The following is a 21,448-nucleotide window of genomic DNA, read 5'->3' as shown; positions in this document are numbered from 1 at the left end:
GCGTTGGAATGTGGAATATATAGTAATATAAATTAGTGTCGACCATCTTGGTCTGTGACTGCAAGTGAGGCAGGTATGGGGACCGGGCGTAGCATTCGAGGACCCTCGGCCCCTGCACTTGCCCAATAGTTACGAGGATCTTGCATGCTCAGTGAGCAAGAGCTGGGACTGTAGGGAGGATGAGCAAACTGACCATGGCACCATGGCACAGGGAGCCATTCAAATGGGGGAAGGAAATAGGAACAGAGTAGTGGTAGGGGTCAATATAATTAGGGGGATAGATACTGTTCTTTGCAGCCATGAGCGTGAGTCCTGAAGGCTGTGTCGCCTGCCCAGTGCCAGGGTTAAGGACATCTCCTCAAGGCTGGAGAGGAACTTGGAGTGGGAGGGGAGGAATCCAGTTGTCATGGTCCATGTTGGTACCAACGATATTGATAGGACTAGAAAGGGGGCTCTGCTGAAAGAATTTGAACAGTTAGGAGCTAAATTAAAAAGCAGAACCTCCAAGGTAATAATCTTGGGATTGCTACCTGAGCCACGGGCAAACTGTCATAGGGTTAATAAAGTCAAGGAGCTAATGCGTGGCTTAAAGATCTCAACACACTCTCCAGTGTGCCCCTTAAACAGCACAGCGGTACTCACTCGGCTCTCGGGCGGAAACTCGCCAATTCTCGCCATTAGCAGAGCCTGCAAACAGCTAGTATCTCAGAGAATGTTCATCTCCTTCTCTAGTTCCTTTGAAAAGCTGGGAGTCATTTTCCCTTAAGTACAAAATCCTGCTAGGTATTCTGGCCTTCAGCCACATTTGAACACAGATTCAGACTTTCATGGCCACAGGCATTGTCTTGACTGCACGCCTCCTGTGAGTCTTTTCACGTGCCAGCAGTGTTCTCGCAGGTGGCCTGGCTTAGTACGCTGAAAACACATTGGACAGTTTCCTAAGATAAAAGCAAAATACTCAGGATGTTGGAAGTCTTAAATAATAATACGTTAACTCTGTTTCTCCCTCCACAGATGCTGCCAGACCTGCTGAGTTTTTCCAGCATTTTCTGTTTTTACTTCTTTTTATTCATTCACCGGATGTGGGCTTCGCTGCCTGGGCCAGCCTTTATTGCCCGTCCCTAGTTGCAGCTCACTGCCACCTTCTCAAGGGCAACTAGGGATGGGCAATAAATGCTGGCCCAGGCAGTGAAAAACTCAGCAGGTCTGGCAGCAACTGTGGAGGGAGAAACATTAACGTTTCGAGTCTGTATGACTTCTTCAGAGCTCAAGGGAAGTAGAAATATGATGGATTTTATATTGTTTAAGTGGGGTTGGAGCAGGTGGAATGAGATAGAAGGTCAGGGATAGGTGACAGCTAAGGAGAGATTAACAAAGGTGTCATGGACAGAAGATAAGGGGAGAGTTATTGTTAGTGTTAAAGAGTAAAGAAGGTGCTGACAGTGGCATAAAGGTAAGATAGTAGAAGGTGTTAATACATACGAATTAGGAGCAGGAGTAGGCCATTCGGCTCCTCGAGCCTGCTCTGCCTCAATAAGATCTGAATGTAACCTGAATCCCACATTCCTGCCTCTCCTCGATAACCTTTCACCCCCTTGTTAATCAAGAATCTATCTTGCTCTGCCTTAAAATATTCAAGGACTCTGCTTCCACTGCCTTTTGAGGAAGAGAGTTCCAAAGACTCTCAATCCTCAGAGAAAGAATTTCTACTCATCTCTGCCTTAAATTAGCGACCCCTTATTTTTAAACAGTGACCCCTAGTTCTAGATTCTCCCACAAGAGAAAACATCCTCTCCATATCCACCCCACCAAGACCCCTCAAGATCTTAAAGGTTTCAATTAAGTCACCTCTTACTCTTCTCAATTCCAGCAGATACAAGCCTAACCTGTCCAACCTTTCCTCATAAAACAACCTGTCCATTCCTGGTATTAGTCTAGCAAACCTTCTCTGAACTGTTTCTAACACATTTACATCTTTCTTTAAATAAGGAGACCAGTACTGTACACAATACTCCAGATGTGGTCTTACCAATGCCCTGTACAACTGAAGCATAACCTCCCTAATTTTGTAATCAATTCCCCTCAATAAATGATAACATTCTATTAGCTTTCCCAATTACCTGCTGTACCTGCATACTAACCTTTTGTGATTCATGCACTAGGACACCCAGATCCCTCTGAATCTCAGAGGTCTGCAACCTCTCACCATTTAGACAATAAGCTTTTGTATTCTTCCTACCAAAATGAACGATTTCACATTTGCCCACCTTATGCTCCATTTGCCAGATCTTTGCCCACTCACTTAATCTGCTTATGTCACTTTGTAGCCTCCTTACATCCTCTTCACAATTTACTTTGTGTCGTCAGCAAATCTAGCAACCATTCCTTCGGTCGCTTCATCCAGCACTGATCCTTGTGGCACACCACTCATCACACCCTGCCAACAAACCTGTTGGACAATTTCAGAGGCTCACATTCCTACACTCCTACCCTCTGAGTCCCCTTACCTGCTTCACTCACAGTCACACCCTCCTGCCTCTGGCCACTGAGCAAATCAGAGGGCCCTATCCTAAGTGGTATGACTGCCCTCCTGGTATAAAGCATCCAGGTAACACTCCCCTCCCTGATGTGTCACAGTGTCTGCAGCTCAGCCTCCAGCTCAGTGACTCTGAGCTGAAGTTCCTCAAGCCACAAACACTTACTACAGATGTGTTTGCCCTAGATCACAATGTTAACCAGGAGCTCCCACTGCCTTGACATATCACCTGTTCTGCCATCCTTAATGTGTTTTAAATACTTATTTATGTTGCTTTCTTATATATTTTATTAATCTTACCACCAAATTGTGCACTATTTTAAACCTTAGGGCTAGAATAGAACTTACTCACTTATCAGATATTCACCAAACAGCTAGCACCTATCCCTGTAGTAGAGCAAGAACCAATTTCTATGGGGGAGAAAGGTAGAAAAATGAAACAAACAACTCCTTCTCCCTCTTCACCGAACTCCCCTCTCACCAAACTCCAAGTCTTCACTCAATTAGTCAGCTGCACACCATTTGCCCATTTGGTTAATAGCAGATTATTTATATTATATTATTATTGGACAGTTTCCTACCGGTTTCCCACCTTAATTCCTTCTTTTAAAAGTTGGGAATTGATCTGAATATCTACCAATATTCCCTTTTTCTCTCGAATCTGTTTCAGCTTTATTTACCTCCTATCTCTCCCTAACTTGTAAGAATTGCCAAATCCTAGCTTACTTTGTGTTATGGATCTGTGGGTTAACCCCTAGTTGTCTGCAGTGACGGCTGCATTTCTGGCTCTTGAAGCTTTTTGTTCTTCCACATGGGTGTTTTTTCCTCCCCAGCGGTGCCCTCTCTCGGTAGAGTGGGTCCTTCCCTTCTCAGGTGGAGCTGCCTTAACTGGAATTCTCTCTCTCTCCATTCTCATCTCTCTCTCTTTCCCTTTCCTGGAATTCTAGCTCTAATCTTTGCTGTTCCAGCTGTATTTTTGCTAAAACTAGCTTGTCCGATTTGGAATCTATGCATCTCTCTGGTTCCTAAATTTCAAAATTATTGGCCATGAATTTTAGGGTTTTGTATTTCCTAGCTTTCGGACTGTTATTTATCTCTAAGTGCCGAACTATACCCCTTAACTTTTCAATGGATTGAGGTTTTAAACTGTCCCAAATTACCTCACCCTGTTCTAAGAAGGTATTGACTTCAAATGTGGACATTTTTAGTACTCTAGTACTACAAACCACAAGAAAATTAAATTACTTATAGAAAATTTAGTTCTCCACTTACAATTTTGCTCATTCACATTCATCTGTGGGTTTGATCACGGATGCAGCCCCCAAACCTATGTTACCACCTCATTTGACCACAACAGTTTTTTTGTTTAAAAAAGCTTAAACTTTCCAATTCATTGTGTACAAAACTGTTGACGCACTGTGATCATTAAAGAACCAATTAGACAGGTTTTCTCGAGTTTTACAAGGAAAGAGCTTAGTTTATTTATGCTTAAACTGATCTAAGTAAATTAATAAGATATGCTGCAACTTTGCACGCACACATTTCAAGACCGAAATGAAAACATTAGCTCGTCTACATGTATGGTGGCCACACCTGGATAAAGATACCGAAGGCATGGCCAGCGATTGCCTTCCATGCCAAGAAATGAAGTCTTCTGCACCTGCCCATTACATCCGTGGGCTTGGCCTGACCACCCATGGCAGGGACTTCATGTGGACTTTGCCAGACCACCTCTCGGATATATGTTCCTGATTGTGGCGGATGCCCACATAAGTGGCCTCACATTATTCCCATGAAGTTGACTACTTCAACAAAGATCATTGATGCTCTCCAGAATGTGTTCACTATTTTTGGATTCCCAGAGCAGATTGTGTCTGACAATGGCACACAGTTCATATCATGTGAATTTCAAGCATTCCTGAAAAACAATGGGATCAAGTAGATTCTCATCTCGCCTTACCACCCATCCTCAAATGGTGAAGTGGAGCACTTTGTCCAGACATTCAAAGCAGCCATATTGAAGGAGAGGACGCAAACAGATTGGAAGTTGAAGCTGAAGAATTTTTTGATGTTGTATTGTAACACTCCACATTCAACAATAGGTGTATCTCCTGTTGTGCTGACGTTTGGAACGGCTGCATACCAGAATGGATTTACTGTGTCTGGATTTGAAAGGAAAGATGGGTTCGAGGCAACTTGATCAGAAAAGGTCACATGGCACAAGTAAACCAGCTCGTGAGTTTAATCTGGATCAGTCTGTTTGGGTCCGAAATGACTGTGGAACACCAAAGTGGCTCCTGGGAAGAATCATCGAGTGTCGGGAGCACTGACCTATGATGCTGAATCTTCCTATGGAATCTGAAAGGGACACATTGACCAGATTAGAGAAGCCAAATCCAAGGAGCCAAATTTCCAGTTACAGTGGAAGATTTCTGAAAAACACCTGCTCAAGTTGGTGAAACTTGACTTGATTCAACTGACAAACCTGTAGTACCTGTAGCTGCAACTGTTGAACCTGAACAGAAACAAGTGGAACAGCAGAACCTTCCATTTCTAAGCAAGCAAACTTAGATACCTAAGCCAACACTCCTCTCTAGACCAAAGCAAACCTGCAAACCGCCTGGCCAATTTGTCCCTGGCTAAAGGGGGAGGAGATGTGATGTTTGTGTTTAATCTTTATGCTTTTTTGTAAAAGGACATTTTGGCTAAAAAGAAAGAAGTGCTGTATTAAAAAAACCCTGCCAGTAGGGTGTGCTAAGTCCCAGATGTATTGCCCTCTGGTGTGTAAAAAAAGAATAAAGGAACAAGCCGGTTGTGTGTGTTTGCTTTCATTCTAAATTATTAAGACGCTTCAAGAAGGCGTTTGAGGATATCTTGCGCCTCCTTTTCCCACTGGCTATGAGAGAGTCCTGTAGACTTTATATCCACACATTGTCCATCACCCCACACGAGAACACAATTCCTCTGCACTCCCTCGACCTCCAGACACCATTCACACAGCCACAGCACTTAATAACAACATCAGCATAGGGGTATGTGAGATGTGTGTTTATCCACAAACTTCAAAGTTTGGACACTCCCTAATAACATCAATAAATAATCAGCTCACCCATATGCCCCTCTTTGTGACTGATGTGGATATTTAGTAACATGTTTATGAGTGCTCCAGCACAGTGCTCCCTCCCCCCTGCCTCCTTGCTTGTGGCTGCACTGGAGAGAGATGGCTGATCTGCCACTTCCCTTGCCCCAGATGACCGGCAGGCATCCACTGTGCAGCTATGGCCTTGAGCAGCTGGCCACCCCAGGAGACTGATACTGAGACACAGGCGAGTCTTCAGTTGCTGTGTCAGTGGCCGAGGCCTGTGTCAATGGCTGATAGACAGAGGAGGTGCTGCCTCCATCAGAAGTGCCATGAGAGGAACTTCCAGGTGGAAGCTGCTGCTACTCACCCTCTGTCACTAGGACCGGTTGACCCTCCCTGCCAACCCGTGAGGTTCCCGGAGCTGGGTGGGTGACCAAGCTCCCTATTCCCCTGTCGCCCTGGGTCTGTGCCCCTGAGCTCAGAGCCAGGGCGATGGTGTGCAGGTCAGAGCACATCCCGATGATTGTGTCTGTAATGCGCTAGGTTTGCCCCTCCAGGACAGACGCCAGTCTGTCCGTGGAGGAAGCTTGGTGCTCCAAAGAGTGGGTGATCGCAGTGCCCGTGGCCTGGATGGACACCTTGACAGCCGGGGCCAGAGCACGCAACCCCTCTGTTACACCTGCCAAATCTTCACAGATCTTGCACCGGACATCCAGAATCTGCTGCTTTATGGACGACTTCGGAGGCTCATCATCTGATTCAGAATCAATCTCTGGATCACCCCGGACACTCCTCCGACAGCCCGAGGCCTGCTTCGCCACACTCCCTGGCAGTTGCACATGCGAATGTGGCCTCACCAGTGTGTGCAAGACCCCTGTCTGACGCACCTAACCCTGCTGAAGTGCCAATGTCTGCAATGGTGCAGGTGCAGAGAGAGGATGTGACACTGCACCCTCCGAGGCTTACTCGGCAGAGGAGGAGGTGGTTGCTGGATGGCTTCTGGTGGAGCTCATGCTAAAGAGGCTTCTCCTGTAACAGAGAGACATCAATAAGGGTGTAATCAGGTATCTAATAACTTGACCCATCAGCCCTATCACACGATGCATGAACCGTTACACTGTCTGTCATGAGTGCATGAGTTCCACAGACACAACGTGCGCTTGAATGATGATGTGAAGCTTCAGATGATAAAGCTTGTCAAGGTTCCAATGTGTGAACTCTATTCACTAGACACATTGTATAATGCCTCACCTCCGTTAAACCTCCACTCGCCATCTCTTCTCAACCAGTCTGAAGCTTCTGCTATCTCACCAAAACCAGGACTTCCTCCAATCTCACCTCTGCCTATACTCCTGGACAAGTTGGGTACCAACAGGGCCAGCACTTGCTCCTCGAAGGGGGTCAGGGCTTTTAGATTTGGTAGGTTCCCGCTTGTACGGGCTCTCTCGTGGGCGTTGTGGACCCGCTTCTCCTGAAAAGATTTGACACACAGATTTCATCAAAAGTTTCAAACTTTCACACGTTCCAATCCACTATCAGATCAATGATGGCCTGTAGTCTATGCTCCTGCGTTCTCCTTACCATGCCCACACTGTTGATCCCTTCGGCCACTTCCTCCCAGGCAGCTTGAGTCTGGCTGATCTTCCTCCTCTTGCCAGCGGTTGGCATGAGCTGGTCACATTGATCATGAAGTGCACGCAGGAGGGCACCAACAGCGGCCCCTCTGAATCTGGGGGCTGGCTTGGCCCTTCTGGTTTGCCTCTCCGCTCACTCCAATGGCGCTGACACCTGTGTATGGAAACATGTAACAAATGTTCAAGCCCTCAATGCCAATAGGTGGGAGACTTACTGATTTTTAAAATTTCTGCTACCTATAAATATTGACATGGTTTGCAGAGATTAGCAACAATTCAAATGCGCTTTCCTGTCCAGACTGGCAAATGCATAAATCTTCTCCCTGTATAGTAAATCCATGAGATTGATCACCTGATGGAACACCTGACACTGCCTGTGCCAGGGGGCCCTTTAAAGCACTGTCTGTGACCTTGGTCCAGGTCACGATCTGCAGTCTCAAGATCGGACAGGCTGCCCTCCAGCACTCAATGGGTGGGATGAAGGTCTGTAACCCACCTTGTCGCTAACTAGCGGCAATTAACATACTGTCGGGCGCACTCTGACGGCACATGACCATATCCAGCCCTCCGTTACAATTTGGTAATTTCTTGCGAGCTATCCTGATGAACACGACAAAAAGCTTAGGTAGCAATACTCAGGTTCTGTAATACTAAATGACTATTTATTTACAATTTATTCTTAGTCCTTTATTAATTTCTCAATCCTTAAATATTATTGGTTAAGGAGATAGACTGCCTCAAAGTATACCATGATGCTAGATTCCCTGTTGCCTTTGATAGGCTGCTACCAGCTCATACTTATGGCAGATTCAATGTTAAAGTATTTAAAACCTAAACATGCGCAAACAAATCTAACTTATGGGACATGCCCTGCTCCAGTAAAATCTGACCCATTTTATTGATAAACTTAAAGAAATCAAGTTTGTTTATTTATTGTTCTTTGTTTTAATTTTGAAGAAAGGCATACAAAGCACTTTCAGTTTTATAGAATTTGAAATACAAAAATTATTGAAGTTCATGTGATTTGACTTAATTTAATTATCGTGCTTTTTCTCCTCCATACCCAGATTGCATATTGTTTCAAAAATACCTGCGTCATGTTAGTTTTCCATCATCTTGTCTGCGGAGTTTAGAAAATTCTGTCAAATATGGTGCTGTTGTATTCCCTCAGTCCTTATTTGATTAACATACCCCTGTAAAATGTGCCTTAATATATGCAATAATATATTGGATCATAGGGCAATGACAGAAATATTATTTGAGTTGCTTCACTATGAATTACAGAATTATAGAATTACTAAACATTAGCCATTAATTTTGTAATATTATCTTAACTTTTTTAATAAAATATATTGCATTTTGACCGAAATATACTAAAACCAGAAAGGCACATGAGATATGGCTTGATGCCATAAAAGACTACAATGCAGAATAATTGGCAAATTGATCTTTTTTAGATCACCAGCAGTAATTTTTTACCCCTGTGTTAAATACATACTGGAAAAGTCAGAGTAGTAATACCATTAAACGTACTTTTACCAGCTCAAAAAGTTACTTTGCCATTGTCAATAGTTGTGCAATTACAAAACAGCCTGAAAATTCCCCCTTTGTTCTTTTTGTTAAAGAACCTAATCTGTGTAATATTTCAAGTTATCCAGCAGGTGGCTCACATTGCTTTGTTAGAACAAGGAAAGGCAATTATTTGTTAGAAAATTCTTGATAAGGTATGACACGTACAATTTGATGCTTATCTGCCTTTAGTGGGGGTAATTTTAGATTGACATTGCTTAATCTTGACCATGTTCAAACTTTGAAAACAACCTAGCTTGGAAATGTACGCTTAGAACAAAAAGTTACAAATTCAAACACAAAATTATGCTTAATCTGTTGAACATTCTGCTAGTGAGACTGAGAAGAAATTAAAAATCAGAGATGTACCAAAAAAATTGTCATTGAATCAGTGAATATTTGTGTACTCGGTTCTAAAAGATCTGCTTTAATGAAGGGGAAATTATTTTAAATAATTTAAAGGAAAGATAATAGTGCAGTTAAATGCTTTCATCATTTATTCAGTTATTCATAGAGTACCAACATCATTTTAGAAAATACACCATTTGGTAGTATATTTATCTTTTTTCCCTCCTCCATGAAGCCATGTAAAAACCCATTGGAAGTGCTGATTGTGGGTACAGTGGAATTAAGCAAGCCAGAGAGAATACCTTTGCATTGCGTCCATCAGTCCATCATTACAGTATTAACTGTAATGGTACCTTTCTCTCATTTCGTGGTTACACTAAAATGAAACTTAATTATTATAACACCTGTTATTACAGACATTTCAGACTTTATCTTTAGTTTCAGTGGACAGTCTATTGTCAATCATTAAGCTGCCCAGACCTGGACGATATGATCCATTCATAGGAACAGATTAAATTAGTAGGCTGAGGTATACATTTTAGCAGATAGGGTAGTGTGGGTTTAGAATTTGAACCTTTATATCAGAGGGTTTTCATCTAAATGGGTGACTCCTCAGTAGACTTGATGGATGCGTTTGTGTCTTTTGTGTTCTAAGCCTGTAGACATTTTCTTTTTGATTATAGCTGGTTTCAAGCATCCTGATGCAGCCTTTCATCTTCCATGTTTCTGCTGTTCAGGTCACGTCAAGAGAATGAAATGGTGGACTCAGCTCCTCAATGGGAACAAGTGCTGAGGAGGCAAAAAGAACGATCATTGGCTGACCCCAATAACAGACGTTCAAAGCATAGATCACGATCGTATGTATTCAATTCCCCATTAACAATGAGAATAATCTGAATAATTCATTGTATTGATAAATGATCTATAATTTATTAAATATTGATTTGCCAAAGTTCATTAGGCTTTCACAGGTCAAATATGACATCGCCGGATGCAAAATAATGCTCCAACAGTGTACCTTAACCCACAACCTCAGCAGAGGACTTCCTATTGCATCAACACAATTTTTTCTAGTTGCTACACCTTCAACATTATCACCTTCCTGAGTGAGATTGCTGATTCAGATCCAATATGTGCTACACGTTGATGTCCACTAGGAACTGATTGAAATTGCCCAGACTTATATCATTTAGGAGTCTTGTGGACAGCAGAGAGAGTCGATTTTCTGGAATTGATTTTCTTAGTTTGGATCAGCAATGAGGTCCCTGGCTTGTAATTCAATTCACTCATCCCCTGATATAGTGCCTCCCCCATACACACAAACTTTCACACGCACTGTCGCCAAGTGCACATCTGTAACACACAGCAGTTATGATGAAATATTGCAAGTGGTGAGACAAATGAAGCAGAAGGTCTGTGTCAGTGTGAAAAAGGGCATCATCATCATATATTAAGTCACAGAGAGGAGCTGCACCTGGAGGTGTAACAGAACAGCACTGCATCTGAAATATTAAATGGGGTATTGAAATTCAAAACCTATTTATTTTTATAGATATACTCCAACACAAGCATGGATTTTTACTATGGAAATTTATTCTTTTTCACTTTAGTATGATCTAAGTAGAGCAATTGCACCTGAGTTTATTAAATGTAACTTAACCACCTTTCAGGAGCTGCTTTTGCATTGGATCTCTTTTTGAAGCTTATTTTGTTGATTTTATTAGAAGAGTATGTGTTAATTACCACTACAACTACTTAGTTAATATGTTTTCTGTAGGAGAAGCCCTGATGTACAAGCAAAGGAAGAACTATGGAAGCACATTCAGTGAGTATGAAGTTATTTTATGTTCATTATGACATTGATGCCCTCCAGGTTCATTCCCATCCTAGTGAACAGTAGCAGGTCAGTAACTGAGTGTGAGGAGATTCATGAGACTGCCATGCAGTGGAAGTGGACCCCACTTAGGTCTGGGTCATGGCATGCACCCGAAGATTAAATTTTGTTTTTTAATATTTATTCTTATAAAGGGAGCTCATTGACAATACAGAACACCTTTCTAGGGGGCTACTGGACACCTTCATTGGAGCAGGCACCTTCAATTGCATTTTGCAGCCTTTCCCTTCTGGCAGGCACCAAAGATGCACTATGATTATGCAACTTGATTATGTAAAAAGGTGGCCTCCCCACAAGCTTTTGATATGGTAAGCACTGGACAACATCATGAGTGATTTCTCAAACTTACCGTAGACAGATCATACATTTGTCCTTATTTTATAAATTCTTCTATTTATATTTGTATTGAAAACTGCCCATGTAAAATCGTTATGCTGTAATTACACACTGCCTCTATGAAAGGCAATGCCATGTCACCATTGCCAGGATAGTGAATAACGGTGTAAGTGTTATACATAAGCATTTTTCATTACAATGGCGAACAGTAGAATTTATAATAGAAATAAAGAAATAAAGACAGACTGTATAATGGGGCGTAAATTATTTCTGTGCACCCTGTCCAAAGAGTCCCTCTTTCTGCCTTCCAATCCCACTTCACCTGTAGACCTTTGGGCTGAATTTTCCCATTGGAAACGGAAAACAGGAACTGGGTCTGTTTTTGTGTCAGAAGTCCACTCCCAGTGAGAAACTGACTGAGTTCCAGATTTTCCCGGGGGTGAGCTCTTAATTGGGGTGAAGACTGCTTTCCTGCCTAAGTAAAGCTCATGGGGGCAGTAATGGAGACGAGTTTCATACACCCATGGCAGCCATCACTCAGTCTGCAGCTTGGCCTTAAGAGCAAGAGTTTGTGCCAAAACCTGCCACTGTCCAACAGATCGGAGAGGGCACAGGGGCCGGAGGCCTGGCAGCCATGAGAGAGAGGAGGGAGGTCCTCTTTCCAGAGGGTGGCAGTAGGAAGCCACCTCATCATGTAGTAGGGGCACCTCTCTCTTCAGCGTCATCTCCCTCTCCCTGAAGGTAATGCAGGGCACCAATTGATCGCTCCAGGCACCGGACCCAATGTCCTTTGACCGCAAAATGGTCCTTCAGTTGTGATTCTGATGTCTTGTCCAGCAATGGTAAAGAGAGGATCCGTAACCTGGGTGATTCATGGATGTGCAGCCACCTGTGAGATATTGCAGAGGTCCACAGCTGAGGAAGGCACAGATGTCTGTGACCATCTGCCTAGAGAGTCGCAGTCTCCTTCACCACTGTCCTCAGTCATCTACAGATATCTTCGCCTCTGCCATGCTCATGGTGGTGTCTCCTGCTCCTTTGTGCCCCTTGTCCCTCTCCTCTGGCCCCCTGATGCCCGGCGCTCTGCCCTTCCTGTGCAGGCTGCTGCTCCTCATCTCCTACGGCCTTGATTTCTGAGGGGGTTGCACCCATTTCCAGCTGCAGACTTCCTGTGCTCAGGAGGAGTCCAAACTGTCCCGATGCCTAAGGAATGCCAAGCGACGCCAGGACAGTAATGACCCCCTTACAGGCAAACTTCTTAATTCTGGCTCCTCCTGTGACCAGTAATATGTCTTTAACTACAAAGGGGTAAAGCCCTTTAAACTTTAAAAACCATTTTTACTTACCTTTTCAAACTCTTCAGGCTTCCATGACATGCCCTCACTCTCATGGGCTGGACCACACCCCACTAGCGGGTTTGAAGGTGGGGCACTTGTTAAATCACATGGGTAGCCTGCCTGTGGCCAACCCACCATGCACTGCAATTGTACCAGCAGCAGAGGTGGCTTCAGGTGGTCTGCCCACCAGTGGGGCAATTGAGGCCCTTAAATGGGCAATTAATGCCAACTTAAGGGCCTCATTCTGCTGCTGCCAGTGTGTAACAGGCAGCGGAAGAAGCTGACGTCAAGTGCCCAGCCTGGCAGGTTTCCTTGAGTGGGCTGGTGGCAGGCAGGAGGGGCCTCTCCATAATGGCCCCCTGGGCTCATCGGTGGGCCTCCCAAGGTTTTACCGGCCCCCCGCCCCGCCCACCCTCCACCAGTTGCCCTCCCCTGTGGCCTCTCAAACCCCAGCCGCCCACCCCCCTCACCAGCTTGGCACCCTGCAAGACCCTAAACATGCCTAAATGATGCAGCGCCGCACGCCTGAAGTGCAAGACAGCTGCCGGCCTCTGACTGACTGCCCCTGTGGTGCTGGAATCCTGTCTCCAGCCTATTAATGGTGAATTGGGGCTCAACCGCTGATGTTTTAGTTGGTGGGGAGCAGGGAATCTGGCAACCCATAAATCCACTCCCTCCTCTTCCCTCGAGAAAATAGTGACTCTGAGCAACATCTCTGATCATCATTTTGTCTAATTTTATTACTCAACAGAGAATGTGCTGACTCTGCAAGGCCAGCATCCTTTTCTCACCTGTGAGAGCTTGAGTTCATGGAACCTCAAAATATAAATTGGAGAGTCATTTTACAAAGTATTTTTTTGAACATAGGTTGCTAGAAATCATTGTGAGGAAATTCCTTGTGAGCAGGGCTTCCACCTGCAATTTGATCTAGTACTGACCCCGCCCCAAATCTCATTCAGAAACTGGTAACATAGGCCCAATTCAATCATTCTGGCCAGCTAGACAGACCTGCATCATGCAGTTGTACTTGATGTAATGTCAGATAATGTCAACCTTGTTCAGATTTCTGGAGGATGACTTAATTCAGTTAGTCCAGCCTTCCCTTTTGATGTCACCATGAAGGGCTGGGGTGGGGGAGGGAGGAGGTTGATTTTGGAAACTATATAAAAAAGAGCACAGTATTTGTGAAACTGGGTCCAGCCCTGAATTCCCTCCACCACCCTTCTAGTTAATGACGATTTTACATTGTCATCTGGCCAGGGATTTCCAGCTCCTTATTTTTGGGACATTTCCTGTTTATACAAATTCATACAGAACATGCAGCACACTTATCAGAGGAAGAGTTTGCTAATGTGTACTGAGCAGGCCCACTGCAGAGATCTGCTTGGCAGGTCAGGCTGCCCATGAGGTGCTCCCTGTCCTAGACAGTCGCAACCTTGCATTTGCAACGAAACGTAATATACCTCACGGGCCGATTTGTTGGTGGAAGCTCTGCTTCCTAAGAGAGACTGCGTCAGAAGACTTTGGTGCTATCGCTGTGATATGTATATTCTTAATTAGTATGTTGCCATCAATTAATTCTGAAGACACTGGCAATCCAAACTGGGAATTATTGTGGGACCTGTCTTCTCAGTGTATAGATCGGAAGAAAGTAAGATGTGGTATCTGCTCGAAGAGCATCTACATGTACCATGAAAGTTCTGGTGTGAAACTTGGCTGGGTCCTGTCCAGGCGTGCTGCAGTACTAATCTACGAGAAGGTGCCACAGAGGAAAAACCTCTTAAACATCATCTTAGACATCTGCACCATCTCCATCTCTCTCCTTTGCAACTGCCTGAGGCTGAACCAGAATGTTCTTAGCCTTGGTGTCATATTTGACCCCAATATGAGCTTCCGATCACATAACCATGCCACCATTAAGAAAGCCTATTTCAAAACCTGTAACATCTCCCATCTTGCACCCTCCTATAAATTTGAGATCATTCAAAACTCTGCTGCCCATGACCTAACTTGCACCAAGTCCTATTCACAATCACCCCTGTGCTCACTGATCTACATTGGTTACCAATTAAGCACTGTTTCAATATTAATATTCTCATTGTTGTTTTAAATCCCTTGCTGGCCTCCTTACCTCTGTAACAACAACACCTTGGGCAGGAGATTGAGGTCGGCGAGCGGGGGGCGGGGCCCACTCACCGACACGTAAAGTGACGCGGGATGACATCGGGCGGAACTCCCGACGTCACCCCGCGTCAACAGCCAATTGAGGCTATTTAAAAACTAATTGAAGTAGTTAAAGGACCTGCCTGTCCAACCTTAAGGTTGGCCGGCAGGCCGGGAGCCCTGGCGGGCTTCAGAAAAAGCATGAAACCTCATCCATGGGCGGGATGAGGTTTCATGTAGGTTTTTAAAAATTTAATAGAAGTTGAATTAAAAATGATGGACACGTCCCAACTCATGTGACAGTGTCACATGAGGGGACATGTCAGGGAAATTTTATTTGTCTATATTTCACATTTTTGAATTTGGCGCCGATCTCCCTGAGGCAGCACTTAGTCTCAGGGAGATGAGTGCGCTCTTTCGTGCACATGCGTGAAAGAGCACACTCTAGGCTCAGGGAATCCCCCCCCCCCCCCCCCCACCACCCGCACAGGGAGCGCATAGCGCTTCCTGGCGGATGTCAAGCTAGGTGGGCCTTAATTGGCCCGCCCACTTAAAATGGCGGCATGGCCCCAATCTGGGGTGCCGATCGGAGGCGCGCCTGCACGCACCCGCTGCTGAACTCCTCCTCCCCCCCCCACCCCCCGCTGACGGGGGGCAAATTCTTCCCCTTATGTTTATATTGCAACTCTAACATAATAAGACATCCAAGGCACTTCACAGGAGCATTATAAAACAAAATATGACACCGAGCCACAAAAGGAGATGACCAAAAGCATTGAGGAGTCTTGTAAGGAACGAAAGTGAGATGGAGAGGTAGAGAGGTTTGGGTAAGGAATTCCAGAGCTTAGGGCCTAGGCAATTGAAGGCACAGCCACCAATGGTGCAGTGATTAAAATCAGGGATGCTCAAGATGCCAGAATTAAATGAGCGGAGATACCTGGAGGAGATGTACCTGGTGCAGTTGATGTAGTTGATATGGATTTCAGCAAAGCCTTTGACAAGGTCCCACATGGGAGACTTATAAAGAAGGCAAAGGCACATGGGATACAGGGTAATTTGATAAGGTGGATTCAAAATTGGCTTAGTTGTAGGAGGCAGAAGGTGATGACAGAAGGATGCTTTAGTGACTGGAAGCCAGTATCCAGTGGCGTACCACAGGGGTCTGTGCTGGGTCCCTTATTATTTGTCATTTATATAAACAACATAGATGACTATGTGGGGGGTACGATTAGTAAGTTTGCGGATGACACAAAGATTGGCCGGGTGGTTAACAGTGAGGTTGAGTGTCTTGCGCTGCAGGAAGATATAGACGGGATGGTCAAATGGGCAGATAAGCGGCAGATGGAATTTAACCCTGAAAAGTGTGAGGTGATACACTTTGGAAGGAGTAATTTGAAAAGGAAGTATTCAATGAACGGCATGGCACTAGGAAGTTCTGAGGAACAAAGGGACCTTGGCGTGTGTGTCCATAGATCTCTGAAGGCAGAGGAGCATGTTAGTGGGGTGGTGAAAAAGGTATATGGGACACTTGCCTTTATCAATCGAGGCATAGATTACAAAAGTAGGGAGGTCATGTTGGAGTTGTATAGAACCTTAGTGAGGCCACAGCTGGAGTACTGTGTGCAGTTCTGGTCGCCACATTATAAGAAGGATGTAATTGCATTGGAGGGGGTGCAGAGGAGATTCATCAGGATGTTGCCTGGGATGAAACATTTAAGTTATGAAGAAAGGTTGGTTAGACTTGGGTTGTTTTCGTTGGAGCAGAGAAGACTGAGGGGTGACCTGATCGAGGTGTACAGGATTATGAGGGGCATGGACAGGGTGGATAGGGAACAGCTGTTCCCCTTAGTTGAAGGGTCAGTCACAAGGGGGCATAAGTTCAAGGTGAGGGGCAGGAGGTTTAGGGGGGATGTGAGGAAAAACTTTTTTACCTAGAGGGTGGTGACGGTCTGGAATGCGCTGCCTGGGAGGGTGGTAGAGGCGGGTTACCTCACATCCTTTAAAAAGTACCTGGATGAGCACTTGGCACGACATAACATTCAAGGCTATGGGCCAAGTGCTGGTAAATGGGATTAGGTAGGTAGGTAGTTCAGGTGTTTCTCATGTGTCGGTGCAGACTCGATGGGCCGAAGGGCCTCTTCTGCACTGTGATTCTGTGAGATTGTAGAGATAGGGAGGGGCAAGGCCTTGGAGGAATTTGAAAACAAGGATGAGAATTCTAAAATCAAGACGTTGCTTGACTGAGATCCAGTGTAGGCCAGTGAGCACAGGGATGATAGGTCAATGGGACTTGGTGTGAGTTAAGACATGGGCAGCAGGTTTTGGGTGACCTCAAGTTTAGGGGAGAAAGAATGTGGGAAACCAGCCAGGAATGCTTTGGAGTAGTCAAGTCTAAAGGTAATAAAGACATGAATGAGAGCTTCAGCAGCTGATTTGCTGAGACATGGGTAAAATCAGGCAATATTAGGGAGGTGGAATTAGGCTGTCTTAGTGATGATGCGAATATTTGGTCAGAAGCTCATCTCGAAGTTAAATGTAACAGCGAGGTTTCGAAAAACTGGACCTCCTCCAGCCTACAACCTTCTGAGGTATCTGCACTCCTCCAATTCTGGTCTATTGCTCATCCCTGCTCTTACTTACTGCACCTTTAGGGCGCCTTCAGCTGCCAAGGCTCTATGCTCTGGAGTTCCCTCCCTAAATCTCTTTGCCTCGCTTTCCTCCTTTAAGATGCTCCTTTAAAGCTACCTCTTTTCTGCCCTAAGATCTCTTTATGTGGATTGGTGTCAAATTTTCTTTGATAACATAGCTGTGAAGTGTCTCAAAAAGACTTATTACATTTAAGCTGTTTTATAATACAAGTTGTTGTTATACGGTTCCTTTTCATTCGTCTTGGGCTGTCAGTTTGAATCCTCTGCCTCTTCTGCCACTATTCTTTTTAATAATCTTGGAAAGCTATCTTCATTTTGTTCCTCTGCCTATTGTGATACTCTCATGTAATTGCCCCCATTCCTTGAAATTTGACTTACCCACAATTTCTTTCTCCTACCAGCATCCCCTATGACAATTTGAGTTTACACCTGGAGTTATCAATGATTATGCAAATGGCTTTAGACCAGAGAATTGAGCACTATTTACACTTGAAATTCAGGCACGTATTAAAAGCAGTGAAAAACAAATTATAGCTCAATTACACCTGAAGATGAAAATTGGCCCTGAGCGTGAAGAGCAAACAGCTCAATATTTTTATAGTGCCTTTAACAACCAGCATGCTTCGCAGATGAACATCCAGAAAATTGACACCAAGCCAGCCAAGGCAATTATAGGATAGATAACAAAATGTTCGCACAAAGAAATGGATTTTGAGGAGGCTTTTGAAGGAGAAGAAGTTATGGAGGAGTTTAGGAAGTGAATTCCAGACATTAGAACCTGTCACTAATGGATGAAGGGAGAAGGGATGTACAAGAACTGGAGTCAATGAAACAGTGGGGATATGCCGGGGGCTGGGGTTGGGTGCGTACTTGAGTTGGGTCCAACCTCCCTCACCAGGAAAAAGTTCTGAGGCAGGCACAGGTGCTGCCACATGCCGAGCTGGTTAAAAGGCCTCACCCACTCTCCATGCCCCATCCATGCCAACTCATGCTAACCCACACCCCTACACCCCACCCCAATGGTCCCTCATATTCCCTATGCCAATGTATCCCCTTCCAGCCACCCACAATGGCCCCTCAAACCCTTCACGCCCCCTTATAGCCCAATGTCAACTTAGTGCCAACTCATTCCAACACATGCACCCACCGCGCCCCCCCAACCACCTTTTGCCCTTGGACCGCCATGGCAACTCACCCCGTATCCACCATGAGCATTCCTCAGGAGCATGTCGAGTTGAATTAAAACAAAGTTCTAAGTATCTGTTATAGACTTCACTATATAAAAAACACTTACATTGATAAAAGCCCATTTGACACATCTAAATCCCCTCAAGTACTTAATCCTTTATAAAAAAACAAACATTTGTATTCATAGCCCCCTGTATTCGTAACCCCACATCAAAGACAGCTAATCCCTTAATAACCTCTTAGAGCTATCAATCAACTGTGAATTTACAGCCCCCTACTCTGACAATGATAGGTTGTAGAAGCAGTCAAGCAGTAATAATACTATAATGAGCATTAGGGTTATGTCAGCAAACAGCTATTGAAATTGCAAACACCAGTTTTTTTCTCAAAGATTAAAGGGAAAGGGATTTAAATAACTTGACAGTTTGACAGTTCCACAGACCTCATCTTTTTGTGAGTATTCCCGCGTACTCTTAAAAATTGTATGTCAAACACTGCGGGAAACAGACCTCGCTCCAGTGAAAATGGGGTCTGTTGGAACTCAGCACTGAGCTGAAATGGGCCTGCTGGATTCAGGTTTCACTATGTGCAAATCAAATCCCGCCCTATTTTCCCTACCAGCGAAAACAGGATCTGTTAGATCTGGGATCTTGATGCCATTTTGGATAAGGCACAGTCTCCACGACTCCATGAAAATCCAAGCCCTAGTTTCTTGCTGTGTGTCTACTTCTGCAGAGCTGCCACTTCCGCGCACCCCCCTCCCTGCTCCCTGTCAGTTTTGGGGACATTTTAGTGGCGTTTTCATGCTTCCCACTCAAATACTGCGATATATGTAGTTTTTAATGGCCAGTAGCATGTACGCTCAAAGAAAGCGGGAGGACAGTTTGTAGGCCCTCCTATGCTTTATTCAAATGACGATCAATTTTGGAGGAGACAAGGAAAAGGTAGGGACACCTGCAATCCTCAGAAAGGACTGTTGAGGGATATAGTGGAAAGGTATGATTGAGATGTAAAAAGATTAAGTTGTCTTGTTAAGACTGTGACTCTTTAGTTGAAATAAAGTTTATATGTACACTGCCATTGGAATAGCTTACATTTTCTCCTGAATTCTGTTTTTTAGACGGGAACTGGTGGATCCAATTGGCTTAACAGAAGAAGAGCTGAAAGAGATACCCTACACCAAAGTAGAGTGAGTTTGTTCAGCTTATACAGCCTGTGCCAACTAATGGACAGCAAGTTCAATATTTTAATCTAAACTACCCTAACCTAGGCATTAGAGATGAATTTCAAGACAGTTTAAAATAGAACTATAACATTGCATTTTATAGAATAAATTACTATTATGTGTTAGACTACAAAGTATTACCTGCACTAATTATTGGCATCAGAACCTCTCCAAAGTCCTTTTCTTTAAAATGCAACCAGCAATGAGTATTGGATAAAATACCAAAAGGAAATATTGAAAACAATGGTGGAAAATGTAGTATGCTGGTTGCTATAGAAGCAAACCAAAATACAGTATTCATTGTACAATTACAATTCTTAAAATTATTACAATTATGACAATTACAATTATTAAAAGTAAATACCATTAAGCGTATAAAGATGTATTGTCGCCGGATTAGGAATCCAGCGACCCAGGGCTCCGGGGACCCGGGTTCGAATCCCTTCGTGGCAAATGGTGGAATTTGAGTTCAATAAAAATCTGCATTTAAAAGTCTAATGATGACCATGAAACCATTGCTGATTATTGTGAAAACGCACCTGATTCACTAATGTCCTTTGGGGAAGGAAATTTGCCATCCTTGCCCGGTCTGGCCTACACGTGACTCCAGACCCACAGCAATGTGGTTGACTCTTAACTGCCCTCTGAAATGGCCTAGTAAGCCACTCAGTTGTATCAAACCGCTACAAGGCCTAAGGCATGAAACCGGACAAACCGCCCAACATCAACCCAGGCACCGGGAACGACAGCGGTAAACTCAGCCTGTCGACCCTGCAAAGCGCTCCTTACTAACATCTGGGGGCTAGTGTCAAAATTTGGAGTGCTGTCTCACAGACTAGTCAAGCAACAGCTTGACCTAGTCATCCTCACGGAATCATACCTTACAAATAATGTCCGAGATACCGCCATCACCATCCCTGGGTATGTCCTGTCTCACCGGCAGGACAGACCCAGCAGAGTTGTAGGCACAGTGGTATACAGTCGGGAGGGAGTTGCCCTGGGAGTCCTCAACATTGACTCCGGACCCCATGAAGTCTCATAGCATCAGGTCAAACATGGGCAAGGAAACCTCCTGTTGATTACCACATACCCCCCTCCCTCAGCTGATGAATCAATGCTCCGCCATGTTGAACACCACTGAGAGTGGCAAGGGCACAGAATGTACTCTAGGTGAGGGACTTCAATGTCCATCACCAAGAATGGCTGGGTAGCACCACTACTGATTGAGCTGGCCGAGACCTAAAGGACATAGCTGCTAGAATCGGTCTGCAGTAGGTGGTGAGGGAACCAACAAGAGGGAAAAACATACTTAACCTCATCCTCACCAACCTGCCTGACACAGAAGCATCTGTCCATGACAGTATTGGGAGGAGTGACCACCGCACAGTCGTTGTGAAGACAAAGTTCTGCTTTCACGTTGAGGATACCCTCCATTGTGTTTTGTGGCACTACCACCATGCTAAATGGGATAGATTTTGAACAGATCTA

At 44.5% G+C, this 21,448-nt stretch overlaps 1 protein-coding gene across 2 annotated transcripts in view; it reads left to right on the top strand.

Moving 5' to 3' along the window:
* The window catches only part of epb41l4a (erythrocyte membrane protein band 4.1 like 4A), a 349,865-nt gene that overhangs the window by 310,736 nt on the left and 17,681 nt on the right, over nt 1–21,448 (top strand). For both annotated transcript variants that reach the window (XM_078566243.1, XM_078566249.1), the window contains 3 exons: nt 9,907–10,026; nt 10,947–10,994; nt 19,856–19,924. In XM_078566243.1, the coding sequence (XP_078422369.1) occupies nt 9,907–10,026; nt 10,947–10,994; nt 19,856–19,924 (237 nt within the window). The remainder of the gene's footprint in view (nt 1–9,906; nt 10,027–10,946; nt 10,995–19,855; nt 19,925–21,448) is intronic.

The sequence above is a fragment of the Cetorhinus maximus genome, chromosome 2 (assembly GCF_964194155.1).
Source record: "Cetorhinus maximus chromosome 2, sCetMax3.hap1.1, whole genome shotgun sequence".
Classification (NCBI taxonomy): Eukaryota; Metazoa; Chordata; class Chondrichthyes; order Lamniformes; family Cetorhinidae; genus Cetorhinus; species Cetorhinus maximus.
The sequence above is the reverse complement of the archived record's forward strand: the minus strand, read 5'-3'. Positions and strand labels throughout refer to the sequence as shown.